General features: G+C 40.4%; 1 protein-coding gene across 1 annotated transcript in view; it reads left to right on the forward strand.

Moving 5' to 3' along the window:
• LOC132817331 (low-density lipoprotein receptor-related protein 1-like) overlaps nucleotides 1–15,383 on the forward strand; it is a 1,680,787-nt gene that overhangs the window by 1,032,475 nt on the left and 632,929 nt on the right. Inside the window, exons 29-31 of the mRNA XM_060827740.1 lie at nucleotides 2,515–2,646; nucleotides 6,684–6,911; nucleotides 12,507–12,681. Of these exons, the coding sequence (XP_060683723.1) occupies nucleotides 2,515–2,646; nucleotides 6,684–6,911; nucleotides 12,507–12,681 (535 nt within the window). The remainder of the gene's footprint in view (nucleotides 1–2,514; nucleotides 2,647–6,683; nucleotides 6,912–12,506; nucleotides 12,682–15,383) is intronic.

Genomic DNA, 15,383 nt, shown 5'->3' on the forward strand with positions numbered 1-15,383 from the left:
GCATATTTTTAAAATGTCTGCATTAAAGGTACTTGAAAAATACAAGTTGCTGTTGATGATGTGTGTAAACTGCAAATGATGCTGACCTCTACTATGTTAGTTGAGGGATATGCAATTAGCAGGGATTGGCTAAGGCCAGTAGAATATGTAAAAAGACCACATAATTGTAAATGTGTAATGTTTGTTACTTTTGGAAAAAAAAACTCAAATGAATGGTAATTCAAATGGATTCATTGAAGAATAGTGTACATTAACCATATGTATTAAAAGCCTAAAATGTAATTTCAAGTAACAATAGCTTCAGGTTTTTGTTGTGTTGCCAGTAATTCTATTAGCAACAAGGGACTTTTGAACAGCCATTACAGAAAATGTAGACTGTGTATTTAACTGACATTGAATTGTTCTGCAGTGTTTAAAAATGAAGAGACAGTTTATTATCTGAGCTAATACTTAATAGTTGTTTCAAGGATCTTTACAAATATTCCAACATAAAGGAGAAACTAAGCTTCAGCATTCTTCTGCAAAATTTACTTTGAAAATAACATAAGGTAGTTTAGTTGGAGAATATTTCAAAAATTACTTGAATATTTATTGAAATCATGCCTGGCAGGGATTCTTTTCCCAAAGGTTTTAAAATAACCCACTGTTCATTGTGTTCTGCTGGAGGCCAGGTGCTTATTCAAGGCTCACAAGATTCTTGAGCCACATAGAGTGGCTGGATGTGATTTTCTGTTGCCTTCTTCATTGTTTTCATCTTTAGAGAACCTTTTTCCACATGGCCATTAACGTAGGCAAAAAGTAACCAACCGTGGGCGGCACGGTGGCACAGTGGTTAGCACTGCTGCCTCACAGCGCCAGAGACCTGGGTTCAATTCCCGACTCAGGCGACTGACTGTGTAGAGTTTGCACATTCTCCCCGTGTCTGCCTGGGTTTCCTCCGGGAGCTCCGGTTTCCTCCCACAGTTCAAAAATGTGCAGGTCAGGGGAATTGGTCATGCTAAATTGCCCGTAGTGTTGGGTAAAGGGGTAAATGTAGGGGAATGGGTGGGTTGTGCTTTGGTGAGTTGGTGTGGACTTGTTTGGCCAAAGGACCTGTTTCCACACTGTAAGTAATCTACTCTTTACAATGTAGTGGGGAAATGCCCATTGGATGAAAATGCCTTCTCCATCTCCCATGCTTAAAGTATTTTGCATCAGTTTTTACGTGGAGAAGGAATGGAACTAGAGAACTTGGTGAAATAAATAGAAATATCTTGAAAAGTGTCCATATTACAGAGGGGGTACTGCTGGACATGTTAAAATGCATAAGGGTGGATGAATCCCCAAATACTTCATTAGAAATACCCCAGAACTTTGTGAAAACTGGGAAAGTGATGGCTGAGCCCCTTGCTAAGGTATTTTCATCATTGATGGCCACAGTGCTGGAACACTGGAGGTTGTCTAATGTGGTGCTATTATTTGAGAAAGGTGGTCAGGAAAAGCCAGAGAATGATAGACCAATGAGCTTGACATCAGTGATGGGCAAATAGTTGGACAGGATACTGAGGGACAGGATTTACATGTATTTGGATAAGCAAGGACTGATTAGGAATATTCAACATGGCTTTGAATGTGGGAAATCATGTCTCACTGTCTTGATTGAGATTTTTGAAGGTGTGGTAAAGAAGATTGATGACGTCAGCCAGGTGTTTGACAAGGCTCCATGTGGGAGACCAGTTCATAAGGTTCGATCATTCTAGTCACCAGTTACGTGACAAAAGAGCAGTGCTCCAAAAGCTTGTACTTCCAAATAAACCTGTTGGATTATAACCTATTGTTGTGTAATTTTTAACTATGATTCTAAAAGAAAGGGTTGCTGAAATGCTTTTCCAGTGCTTTAATGGGATTCTGGAATACCCATGAATTCACAGCTAAATCTTTTCTAGTTTACATACATATGTTTGATTTTGTGAAAAAACATGTGACTTTCTGTTGCAATGGACAATTAATATGAACAAAATCAGCCACAAAACATTGAGCAATCTTACATGTCAAGTAGTAGAAACTTTTCAATATGTTGGCCATTTTAAGTAGGTTAACTGTTTTCCTGTTCTGTGATGTATCAATGCATCAAAAATGACTTTAAACCTTCTAATTAATGACATTAACAACAAAACCAAGTATTTAGAAAATAGCTACTTCAAGAAATAAACAGGATTGTAAATCATGGGATGAAAGAACAAGGTTAAATGTTTTGTTGACATTGAGTTGGTTTTGAAACCTCTTTAATGGGTTTCAATTACAATATGGATTTTTTTAGAATAATACATTAACGAGAACATTTCTTCAGCCTTTATCTAATAAAATTTGTATGATTTCAAACCAGCAGTGTCAACATCATGCAACTTATACCTCAGGTTATCTGTTATTCACAATTTTTGATAGAATACTACAATTATTATTATGCTTATGCGTTTGATGATTATTGTAACAGGACAATCTGATAATGAATTGACATTGTGTTTATAATTACAGCACCAAATCCTTGTGAGTCTAATAATGGCAAAGGGCCATGTTCTCATTTGTGCCTAATTAATTACAATGGAACTGCTGCATGTACATGTCCTCATCTAATGAAACTGGCCCCTGATGAAAAGAATTGCTATGGTAAGTACCTGAAAATCTGTCAAATCAAAATAAAGCCTTATAACTGATGTTCAATAAACACAAGAACAATGAACTGCCAACTTCACATGGCAGGGAGAATTGTTTGAAATGCACACCATCTATTAATTGATACATGTTTGGAAATCTTTTCTCAGCAGGTAATATTTGAAGCTCCATTTTAAAAATGTGAACACAAAAACTAAAGGTTCAGTTAGATTGTTTTAGGTGCTTCCAGTGCAATTTGTCAAAGTTGTCCAAAGCTGTGATAAACATTGTAGAAGTTACATCCACTAGCAATTGTCTTCCTGTGGTCTTTTGCACTCATAATAATACTCATGCTGGACTCACAAACTGGTCCCATCATCAAACCGAATTAATTACCTTGACAAGTTTCGATTAAGTATGCCCATTTAAGAATAATTTTAAAATAAGCTTTTTGTTAAATGCAACAATAAAAGTAATCGAAACAAAATGAAAGAACTGCAAATGCTGGAAATCTGAAACAAAAACAGAATTGCTGGAAACTCTGGCAGCATCTAAAAACATAGAATCATTGAATCATTACAGTGTGGTAGCAAGCCATTCGATCCATCGAGTCCACACTGCCCCTCCGAAGCGCACCGTACCCAGACCCAACCATCACCATATCCCTGTTACCCTGCATCTCATCCACCCAGCCAGCACATCCCTGGACACAATGGACAATTTAGCATGGCCAATTCAACTAACCTGCACATACAGTCATAGAACTGCACAATATGGAAACAGACCGTTCAGTCTAACTCCTCCATACCAATCAGATATCCTAAATCAATCTAGTCCCATTTCCAGCCTTTGGCCCACATCCTTCTAAACTTTGCCATTCACATAATCATTCAGATGCCTTTAAATGTTCGAATTATACTAACCTCACCACTTCCTCTGGCAGCTTATTCTATACATGCACCATTCTCTGCGTGAAAATGTTGTCCCTTTGGTTCCTTTGTCCCTTTTAAATCTTTCCCCTCTCATCTTAAACTATGCCATCTAGTTTTGGACTCCACTACCTTGGGGAAAAGACCTTGGCAATTCACCCTGTCTATGATCCTCATGGTTTTGTTACCCTCATAAGGTTACCCCTCAGCCTCCGACACTTTAGGGAAAATAATTTATTCAACCTCTCCCTGTAGCTCAAACCCCCCAACCTTGGCAATATCCTTATAATTCTTTGCTGAACCATTTCAAATCGCAACATGCTCCCTATTGCAGGGAGACCACAACTGAACACAGTAATCTGAAAGTGGCCTATCCAATGTCATGTAAAGCCACAGCATGACCTCCCAACTCCTATACTCAATGCACTGATTAATAAAGATAAGCATACCGAATCCTTCTTCGATATCCGATCTATCTGCGACTCTACTTTCAAAAAACAATGAACATGCACTCCGAGGTCTCTTTGTTCAATAACACTCCCCAGGACCTTACCATTATTTGTATACATCCTGTCCTGATTTCCTGTTCCAAAATTCACTGTCTCACATTTACCTGAATTAAAATCCAACTACCACTCCTCAGCCCATTGACCCATCTGATCAAGAACCTGTTGTACTCTGAAATAACCTTCTTGGCTGTGCACTACACTATCAATTTTGGTGTCATCCACAAACTTAGTAGCCATACCTCCTATGTTCTTATCTGAGTCATTCATATAAATGATGAAAAGTAGTGGACCCAGCATCGATCCTTGTGGCACTCCACTGGTCACAGGCCTCCAGTCTGAAAAGCAACCCTCCACCACCACCTTCTGTCTCCTACCTTCAAGCCAATTCTTTATCCAAAAGGCTAGTTATCCAAATTAGCCTTGCTAACCACTTCGCATGTAGTACCTTGTCAAATGCCTTTCTGAAGTCCGTATAGATCACATCCACCATTCTGTCTTCATCAATCCTCTTTATCACTTCTCCAAAAAACTCAATTAAGTTAGTGAGACATGATTCCCCACACACAAAGCCATGTTGACGATCCCGCATCAGTCCTTTCCTTTCCAAATACATCGAAATCTTGTCCCTCAGGATTCCCTCCAACAACCTGCCCACCACCGATATCAGATTTGCTGGTCTATTATTCTCTGGCTTTTTCTTGCCATCTTTTTTAAACGGTGGCACCGTGTTAGCCAATCTGCACGCTTCAGGCGCCTCGCCTGTGGCTATTAATGATATAAATACCTCAGCATGGAACCCAGCAATCCCTTCTTGAGCTTCCCACAGAGCTCTAGGGTACACTTGATCAGGTCCTGGGGATTCATCCACCTTTATGCATTTTAAGGTGTCCAGCACCTCCTCCTCTGCCATTGAGACATATTTCAAGATGTCACTATTTATTTCCCCAAGTTATCTAGCTTCATATCTTTATCCACAGTAAACAATGACACAAAATACTCTTAATATCACCTCTATCTCCTGCACTTCCATACATAGACAGTCTTGCTGCTCTCAGGGGTCCTATTCCCTCCCTAGCTACCCTTTTGTCCTTAATGTATTTTTAGAGTCCTCTTGGATTCTCCTTAACCCTATTTGCCAAAGCTATCTCATGTCCAATTTTCTCCCCTCCTGATTTCCCTCTTCACTACATCAAGTTAGTGTTTCGGTTTCAGTGACCCTTCTTCAGAACTACATTGTTTGAAAACAACCACTTTTTTCTCAAATATTAAATGAATAATTTAGAAGAAAACTGACCAATGTCAATGAAATTAGTAAATGGTTTGGTATTGATTCTTACTTTATCACTTTCAATTCCTTAAAATTGGATTACTTACTAGAATGTTAATTTCTTTCGATAAATGCTCTTCTAACTATATTAATAACATAGATTACCAATTCTCAATTCATCCAGAAATGTTGTTTAATGCAAATAAAGGTCAATTTTGTTTGAATGCTGCCAAGCTGCACTAGTTCATGGACAGTTTTATGTCTGTAATTATGCTACTGCCTTGAGTAGCAAACTGAATTAGAATTTGATTTCAGAAAACTAGCCCGACTCTGAGCACAGTTTGCATCCGTATTGTCATTATACGCAATATGGAACTTAACCTAATAACCAATGCTGATTGTTGTGATACTGAGGAAATGCAATATTGTTGGGGATGCTACAATGTAGATTATGTAAAAATTAATGACCTGTTTACTTGTGCAATTGGAGGTGACAGAAATCCCACAGTGTTATTTAAGCACCAAAGAGTTCTCATGATCATCAACTGTCCTCAGCAAATGCTATCAAAATAAATTGACTTGGCAGTCATCCTGTTTTGTGGAACCTTGCCTTGCGAACTTATTTGCTATGTTTGCAGCAGTGAATGTGCATCAAAGATGCTTAATTGGTGGTGAGTCCATTGAAACAGTTCAAGGAAGTGAAAGGTGTATGAAAACATAACTTCTGTCAAGACAAACTTGCCTTGATTTAACCTAAACCTTACAAACTGAAATATTCAAAGAGATAATTGAACTGACCTCAGCTGATGAGCTCCCTTTAATTATATTGACTTACCAGCCACCAAAATTGCACTTAAAGTGAACTTTTGCTTCATGTTTCACATCTGACTGAAAGCCTAATGAAATTTCTAAGCATATTCATTTTGAATAGATTTTCAATATTATGGCCCATAGCAACTTGAGCAACTCTTTTCTCAAAGTTAATTAAACTGAAGATCAAATATTTGTCTTTCAGACTTGCAATAAAAGGACAGAAAAAAATATCAGGTTGAGTTAAACACAGACTTAGGGTTGTTTTAAATATTATTTTGAATGGGAAGGTTCTCATAAATCACTAATTGAAAGTAAGTAAAGACGTTTTAGAAATGAAGTAGTTCTAAAATCAAGACAGAGAAAGAAAATTTAATTTTAAGGGTTTTTTTCTCTTTGAATTTCACTGTTTGGAAATGTCCTCTTGATTTGATGTCTAATGCACTGCTCTCACCCTGTCATAATATTCAAACATCAATCAGGATCAGCGGTAAAATGACTTTTAACAATATCGAGATTTTTCCTTACTTTATGCAGAACAAAAGGAGTTTTTTATTTATTCAAGAAATTCAGAGATCCGTGGAGTTGATATTGATAATCCATATTACAATTACATAACACCATTTACTGATCCGGATGTCAGTCAAGTTAAAACAATTGATTTCGATGCATTAGAAGAACGAATTTATTGGTCTGATTTAAAGCCCCGATTTATAAAGCGCGCCTTCATAAATGGCACAGGGATAGAAACCATCGTCTCAGCGGGTAAGTAGGGAATAATGAAGAAAATTATGAGTACTACATGGCAATATGTTGTGATATGATGTTGTTTAAATCTTCATTATCTGTAGCTGACATTCAGTTGTTCAACAGTCGGATGCAATGAGGAAACAAACAATGGATTGACACAGTTAACATGTCTTTTGTCATGGGATCCTATCTGGAATGTGCAGCCAGTGTAATTGCTAAGTCTGACAGACCAGAAGAGATCTAGGTTTTCTATCTAGTTTGTGCAGTCTTCTTTGATATATATCAAGGGATTAGCAGCTGGGGATATGAGAAAGTGGGGAGAGTGCAGGCAGGGAATTCTACAGCAATCAGGCATTCCCGAATTTGGGAAGATAAGGACTGATTAAGGACTGCTCCCAGTGATTTCACGTAGAAGGGAAATTGACTTGACCAGGATTGATTTGAGTAATGGCAGCTTGTTGAAATGCCAAAGCTTATGTGGAACACAGGATGTGAGCCTTCGAGAAAGAAAAATGATGTGCAGGCATTCCTGATGAAGGGCTTATGTCCGATATTGCGATTCCCCAATATCTCGGATGCTTTTCCAATGCCTCACTTTTTGGCATTTATGGAGAACAGACTATTGGGTTGTGTGGAGTCTGAACAAATCAAATTGACAAATATCAATAGAAAACTATTCTGTGATTCAAATCTATTATTGTCAGGTCAAATGTCAATTGGTTATTTGCACTTGCTCTATTTAAAAAGTTGTTTAAAATGTCAATTGTTCAGAAGTTTCTTGGGAAAGTGATGGCATGATGGTATTACTGCCAGATCATTAATTCAGAAACTCAGCTAATGTTCTGGGAACTGAGTTCAATTCTGCCGTAGTAGTCTTAATTCAATTCGATTGAATTTGATTTTAAAAACTGAAATTAAGAGTCTACTGATGACCATGAAACCATTGTTGATTGTCAGAAAAACCTGCCATGAGTTTCATGTGACTCCAGACTCTCAGCCTAGCAAGCCACTCAGTTGTAACAATTGCTCTAAATCCCACCCAAGAAATGAAACCGGATAGACAACCCAGCAGTGACCTAAGGCACTGAAAAATCAGAATCGGCTCTGTCAACCCTGCAAACTCATCCTTACTAGTAGGGAAGAGCTGCACCACAGACTAGCTGTCTCAATAGCTTGACATACTCATATAATCATACCTTACAGACAATGTCCCAGACACCACCATCACCATCCCTGGATATGTGCTGTCTCACCGCAGGACAGACCCAACACAGGAGGGTGTTGTCCTGGGTGTCCTCAACATTGATTCCAGATACCATGAGGGCTTTTGGCTTCAGGTTAAATATGGGCAAGGAAATCTCATGTTAATTACCAAGTACTTACCACATGAATCAGTACTCTTACACATTGAACAACAATCGAAGAAAATGCCGAAGGTGGCAAAGTCACAAAATGCACCCTAGGTGGGGATTTCAATGTCCAACTCCAAAACTGGCTTGCTAGCAGCTCTATTGATTGAGCTGGTCAGGTCCTATTAGACATAGCTGCTATATTGGGTCTGTGGCAGATGGTAAGGGAATCAACAAACTGGAGAAACATACTTGACCTCACCCTTACCAATCTGCCAGTTGCAGATGCACCTGTCCATGAGAGTATTGGTATGAGTGGCCATCACACAGTACTTATGGAGATGAAATGCTGCCTTCACATTGAGAATGCCCTCTATCATGTTGTGTGGCACTACCACTGTGCTAAATGGGGTAGACTTTGAACAGATCTCAAGACTGGGCATCCAGGAGGCACTTTGGGTCATCAACAGTAGCACAATTGTACTCCAGCATAATCTGTAAACTCATGGCCTGACATAGTCCTCACTCAGTCATTACCATCAAGCCAGTGAATCAACCCTGGTTCAATGGAGAGTGCATAAGGGCATGCCAGGACGAGCACCAGGCATACCTAATAATGAATGTCAACCTGGTGAAGCTACCAAACAGGACTATTTGCATGCCAAACAGCATTAGCAGCAAGTGACAGATAGAGCTAAACGATCCCACAACCAATGGATCAGATCTACACACTGAAGTCCTGTCACGTTGAGTCATATATGATGGTGGACAGTTAAACAATTCACTGGAGGAGGAGACTCCACACATCTCCCCTTCCTCAATGATAGAAGAGCCAACATATCAGTGTAAAAAAATAGATCTGAAGAATGCACAACAATCTTTAGCCAGAAGCGTCAAATGGATGATCCATCTCAGCCTTTTACAGTGGTCCACAGCACTTTATTATTTATTCTTGGAACATGTGCGTTCCAGAACTTACCCGTTCCCAGTCAAGCTACTCTAATGCAGCTACAACTTTGGCATCTAGCCAACAATGTGGAAAATTGCCCAGATTTATTATGTACACAAAAGCAGGACAAATCTGACCCAAACAATTACTGCCCCAACAGTCTGCTCTTGATTACCAGTCAAGTGGTGTAAGGGTTATCAACAGTGCTATCAAGCAGCTCCTGCTTAGCAATAACCTGCTCAGTAATGCCAAGTTTGGGTTCCACCAGGACCACTCAGTTTCTGATCTCAATAAAGCCTTGGTTCAAACATGGACAAAAGAGCTGAATTCCAGAGGTGAAAGGTGGAAGTGACAGCGTTTGACAATAGAGCTGATATCAAGAAATCATAGCGAGACTGGAGAATCCATGGGTATCGGGGCAAACTCTCCAGTGGTTGGAGTCACAGTGGCACAAAGGAGAGGTGTGTAGTTGTTGGAGGTCAGTCATCTCTACTCCAGGACATCTCTGTGGAAGCAGAAGTGGGAATGTTTGCTGGTGATTTCAAATACAACATGATCGGGAAAATATCCAGGCTTGGGCTGACAATTGGCAAGTAACATTCATATCATACAAGTGCCAGGATATGACCATCACCAATAAGAGACAATCTAACCACTACCCCTTTATATTCAATGGTGCTACCATTATTGAATTTCCCACTAACAACATCCTGGGCATTATCATTGATGAAAAACTTCACCGAACTTGCCACATAGCATGGTGGCACAGTGGTTAGCACTGCTGCCTCACAGCGCCAGAGACCCGGGTTCAATTCCCAACTCAGGTGACTGACTGTGTGGAGTTTGCACATTCTCCCCGTGTCTGCATGGGTTTCCTCCGGGTGCTCCGGTTTCCTCCCATAGTCACAAAGATGTGCGGGTCAGGTGAATTGGCCATGCTAAATTGCCCATAGTGTTAGGTAAGGGGTAAATGTAGGGGTATGGTGGGTTGCGCTTCGGCGGGTCGGTGTGGACTTGTTGGGCCAAAGGGCCTGTTTCCACACTGTAAGTAATCTAATCTAATCTAATCAAACAAGTGGCTGCAACAGCAGGTCAGAGGCTAGGAATATTGCAGTGCAGAACTCACCATCTGACAACCCAAAGTCTATCCACCATCTCCAAGGCACAAGTCAGGAGTGTGATGGAGTATTCCCCACTTGCCTGGATGGGTGTAGCTCCAAAAACACTCAAGAAGCTTGACACCAACCAGGCTTGACTGGAACTACATCTGAAGCATCCACTCCCTCCACCACTCAGGCTCAGTCGCAGCAGTGTTGTACTATTTACAAGGTGCACTGCAGAAATTCACCAAAAATCCTTACACAGCACCTTCCAAATCCTTGACCACTTCCATCTGGAAGGACAAAGGCAGCAGATACATGGGAACACCACCACCTGCAGGTTCCCCTCCAAGCCACTCATTAAACTGACTTGGACATATATCACCGTTCCTTCATTGTGCTTGGTCAACAGCCTGAAATTCCTCCCAAGGTCATTGTGGGTTGAAATACAGCATATGGACTGCAAAATTGCAGCTAATTAGCACCTTCTCAAGGGCAGGCAATAAATGCTGGCCAGCCAGCAACTCCATGTCCCACAAATTAATTATTTTTAGTTTCTAAATTAGATCAATGACAATACTATGCATTGTAACAAATTTGGTATATAGATTGGAAATTAATCTCCTCTGCTGAGCTGGAATGGAAGTGAAAGGTGGGAGACTACCATCTAAGACCTTTGTACTGTGTTTGTTGTTACACAACAATGATGGGTGGGGCAGTTGCCAAACTGAGAGCTGAGAAAGCAAGCCCCTTTTGTTTGCTCAGGAAGATCTCATTGTCAGGCACTCAATGCCTGAGTGAGGGGACTGACATCATGAAGAAGAGGCCCAGTAAGAGCCAGACTCTACTCCACTCCAACCTCGACAGCAAAACTATTCCACTCCCACTCACCTCTGGCCTTGTCCCCACATTAGTCCTGTGAATAATGGGACAATGATCACCACTCCTGTGGTGATTGGATATTAAGGTTACTCTCCCAAATTACCTTGCCCAATATTTTACCCATCACTGGGGGAATACCTATACCATTTATAGAGCCCAGCAGCTTTGGTTGCCCTCTGTCATTTTAGGGTAAGCAGCTGTGGTGGCATGGAAGTATCCCTCCTCCCCATTAGTCACTTGCCCCACTTTAACCCTACGCCTCTCCTCTTGAACCCAGACATTCCCGTACTTCTCCCACACTACGGCTAAACCCCCATCCATTTCCTCCTGGTGAGACTGGCATACCTGATCTTCCCAGACTGGCGAGACTGATGGCAGACCCAGCAGTGGCACCATTTCCACTGACACTAAATCGTCTGCAAAGCTTCTGATCAGTCGAATTAGTGGACAGTCCAATCCATTGATAATATGGTGCCCCATTCAGATTTCATGAGTTTTTCTGCAAAATCTGATGATAACCAATTATCAAATAGAACTAAAAATAACAAGAAGGTTAAGTGCAAACATTTGTAAATAAATGTAGAGAGTGGGTCATAATGTGCTCCGGTTTCCTCCCACAGTCACAAAGATGTGCGGGTCAGGTGAATTGGCCAAGCTAAATTGCCCGTAGTGTTAGGTAAGGGGTAAATGTAAGGGTATGGGTGGGTTGCGCTTCGGCGGGTCGGTGTGGACTTGTTGGGCCGAAGGGCCTGTTTCCACACTGTAAGTCTAAGTCTAAGTCTAAGTCAGCAGCAATACCTGCTGATGATATCGCATCGTATTTTTGTGGTTAACAGATTGATTTACACTGGTGAAGTTATTTCTGAAATATTTGTGAGTAGTGAAGGTTTATGAATAAATGAACCAGGAAATAATCTTATTAATTCTTTTGGAATAAATGTTGTCATTCAAATGGGCAGGTGTTTTAATTTTTAGAAATGCTAATTTCCACACTTTATATGTTTAGCTATGTTTGACAGAACAATACACCTTTTGTCTTTGTGAGACTGTGTTTTTGCTTTTGAAATTCAAATAAATTATGTAATGATGCTTACATTTGGGAAAGTTTACACAGAAGTATATAGAACTTAGAACTTTCATCAACAAAAAAAAACAATTTGGCCCAATTCAGCCCGTGACATGGTTTAAGTCCAGTCTTCTCGCATTCTTTGCGATTTCTCTCGTTAGGCTAAAATATTTACCTTTTCTTTCTTATCTGTTTATCTAGATTCCCCTCAGTATTGATTATTATTATGAATAACTTTTCATGTTCTGTTGTTTTGGATCATAGATCTACCATATGCTCATGCACTTGCAGTGGACTGGATTTCCAGAAATATATATTGGACGAGTTCTGATTTAGAGGAAACTCAAATAAATGTTGCACGATTAAATGGATCCCTACGGACTTCTATCATTCATGGACTTGATCATCCACAGTGCTTAATAGTGCACCCACTAAAAGGGTAAAATGTTGTATAATATAACTTATTGCTACAAGTAAACAATTTCAGGTTTGCATTGTTCATATAATTGTTGCATTATCATTAATTGAAAAAAAGCAGTGCAAATACAGTGTGGACGCAAGTGAAAATGTGGTGTCTCAGTGGTTAGCACTGCTGCCTCACAGCACCAGAGATCCAGGTTCGATTCTAACCTCAGGCAGCTGTCTGTATGGAGTTTGCACATTCTCCTTGTGTCTGTGTGGGTTTCCTCTGAGTGCTCCAGTTTCCTTTCACAGCGCAAAGATGTGCAGGTCAGGTCAATTGGCCATTTTAAATTGCCCATAGTGTTAGGTGCAAGAGTCAGAACGAAATAGGTCTGGGAGGGTGAGTCCTCAGAAGGTCAGCGCGGACAAGTCGGGCTGAAGGGCCTGTTTCCACAGTGTAGGGAATCTAATCTAAAATTAAGTGTTGCTGGTTTTGCAAAATAATATTATTAAAGCCAATGGGGTAGAAATTGAAATCTAAAAAGTTCCTGATTTTTTTTCTTGGAGCAGGACATGGCTGAATGTCAAAACCTCCAAAACACTGAAGCATGAGGCTGAGAGATTTAATTCCCAGATGTCATCTGCATTCTAAAAATGAATATCAAATGATTGCTGGATGGTAGATGGACATAAGTTTAAGCAGCAGCGTAAATGTTTGCCTCATGAAGTTGATGGACCACAGGCCTCAAGTTTCTTTGGGGCTCTGCAGTCTATTATCATGTGCTTCTGTGTTCACATCCAGAAGTTTGGATTCAAGACAGATTGGCCAAGGAGAATGCAATGTCAAGGACTGTCTTTAGACTTCAACTTCTTATGAATTGTTCAATGCATATTAATGCTAATTATTTTACACACGGTAATCAGAGATGTAGTCACAATATTGAAAGATTATTTTCAACATTGTCTTCTTAAAACTTCAGACACTCACCTCAAGCTAACTGCCTACTAGGTCCTATTTAAGTTCAGTGTGACTCTGAGGTATTATTGCAAGGTTGCCCCAGGGTTTGAAAGCCTTTACACAACATGCAGGAGTAATTATGCTCTTGCAAACTCCAAAGGAAATTATAAAAGTAAACAATTTAATTGTCCATTTTTCACCTTCAATTAGGGCTGCAATAGTTTCCTTACTCGTGCCAGGCAAGAATACACAATATCAGAAGAGCAGGTTTCAATTATCCTTTAATTATTCATTCTAAAGTTTTACTCTGACTCCCACAGCTCTGAGCATGAGGGGTGTTTCCTTACAGAAATTTGTCAATAGCATCTCTAGCTTTCCATTACCTACTTAGCTCATATCCTCAAGGAAGCTCGTTGAGAAGGATTGGAATTAACGACATTGTCAGGAGATGGATAGTGGAATCGATTAAGCACCATTTGAGAATGTTTCTGGCAGCTGTTTCTTTGAACTACGCCTGGTTCGTAAAGGCTATAAACCATTTGCATACCATGTATTTGAATTGTGCAAACAAATGAAAGGGTGGGCAGAATACAACTGCTGTGCTTGTGCATGGTCCAATGAAACAGGGGAAATGCCACTGAAATCTGAAACACAGAGACTGATGAATCTCATCTCACAGAATCACACCACTGCCTGAGCGTATAGTCCCAATGAGTTTTCAAATCCTGCAGCTTTCCTCTTAGAGTCGGAGTACAGCATGGAAACAGACCCTTTGGTCCAACCTGTCCATGCCGACCAGATATCCCAACACAATCTAGTCCCACCTGCCAGCACCCGGCCCATATCCCTCTAAAGCCTTCCTATTCATATATCCATCCAAATGCCTTTTATAATGTTGCAATTGTACGAGCCTCCATCACTGCCTCTGGCAGCTCATTCCATACATGTACTGCCCTCTGTGTGAAAAAGTTGCCCCTTAGGTCTCTTTTATATCTTTCCACTCTCACCCTAAACCTATGTCCTCTAGTTCTGGAATCCCTGACCCCAGGGAAAAAGAAAGACTTTGTCTATTTATCCTATCCATGCCCCTCATGATTTTGTAAACCTCTATAAGGTCACCCCTCAACCTCCGACGCTCCAGGGAAAAGAGCCCCAGCCTGTTCAGCCTCTCCCTATAGCTCAGATCCTTCAACCCTGCCAACATCCTTGTAAATCTTTTCTGAACCCTTTCAAGTTTCACAATATCTTTCCATTAGGAAGGAGATCAGAATTGCACACAATATTCCAACAGTGGCCTAACCAATGTCCCTCACAGGCGCAAAAAGACCTCCCAACGCCTGTACTCAATACTCTGACCAATAAAGGAAAGCATACCAAATGCCTTCTTCACTATCCTATCTATCTGCGACTCTACTTTCAAGGAGTTATGAACCTGCACTTCAAGGTCTCTTTGTTCAGCAATACTCCCTAGGACCTTACATTAAGTGTATAAGTCCTGCTAAGATTTGCTTTCCCAAAATGCAGCACCTTGCATTTATCGGAATTAAACTCCATCTGCCACTTTTCAGCCCAATGGCCCATCTGGTCAAGATCCTGTTGTAATCTGACGTAACCTTCTTCGCTGTCCACTACACCTTCAGTTCTGGTGTCATCTGCAAACTTACTAACTGTATCTGTTATTCTCACAGCCAAATCATTTATGTAAATAACAAATGTAGTGGACCCAGCACCGATCCTTGTGGCACTCCACTGGTCACAGGTTTCCAGTCTAAAAAACAACT

This window comes from Hemiscyllium ocellatum, chromosome 7 (assembly GCF_020745735.1).
Source record: "Hemiscyllium ocellatum isolate sHemOce1 chromosome 7, sHemOce1.pat.X.cur, whole genome shotgun sequence".
In the NCBI taxonomy this organism is placed as follows: Eukaryota; Metazoa; Chordata; class Chondrichthyes; order Orectolobiformes; family Hemiscylliidae; genus Hemiscyllium; species Hemiscyllium ocellatum.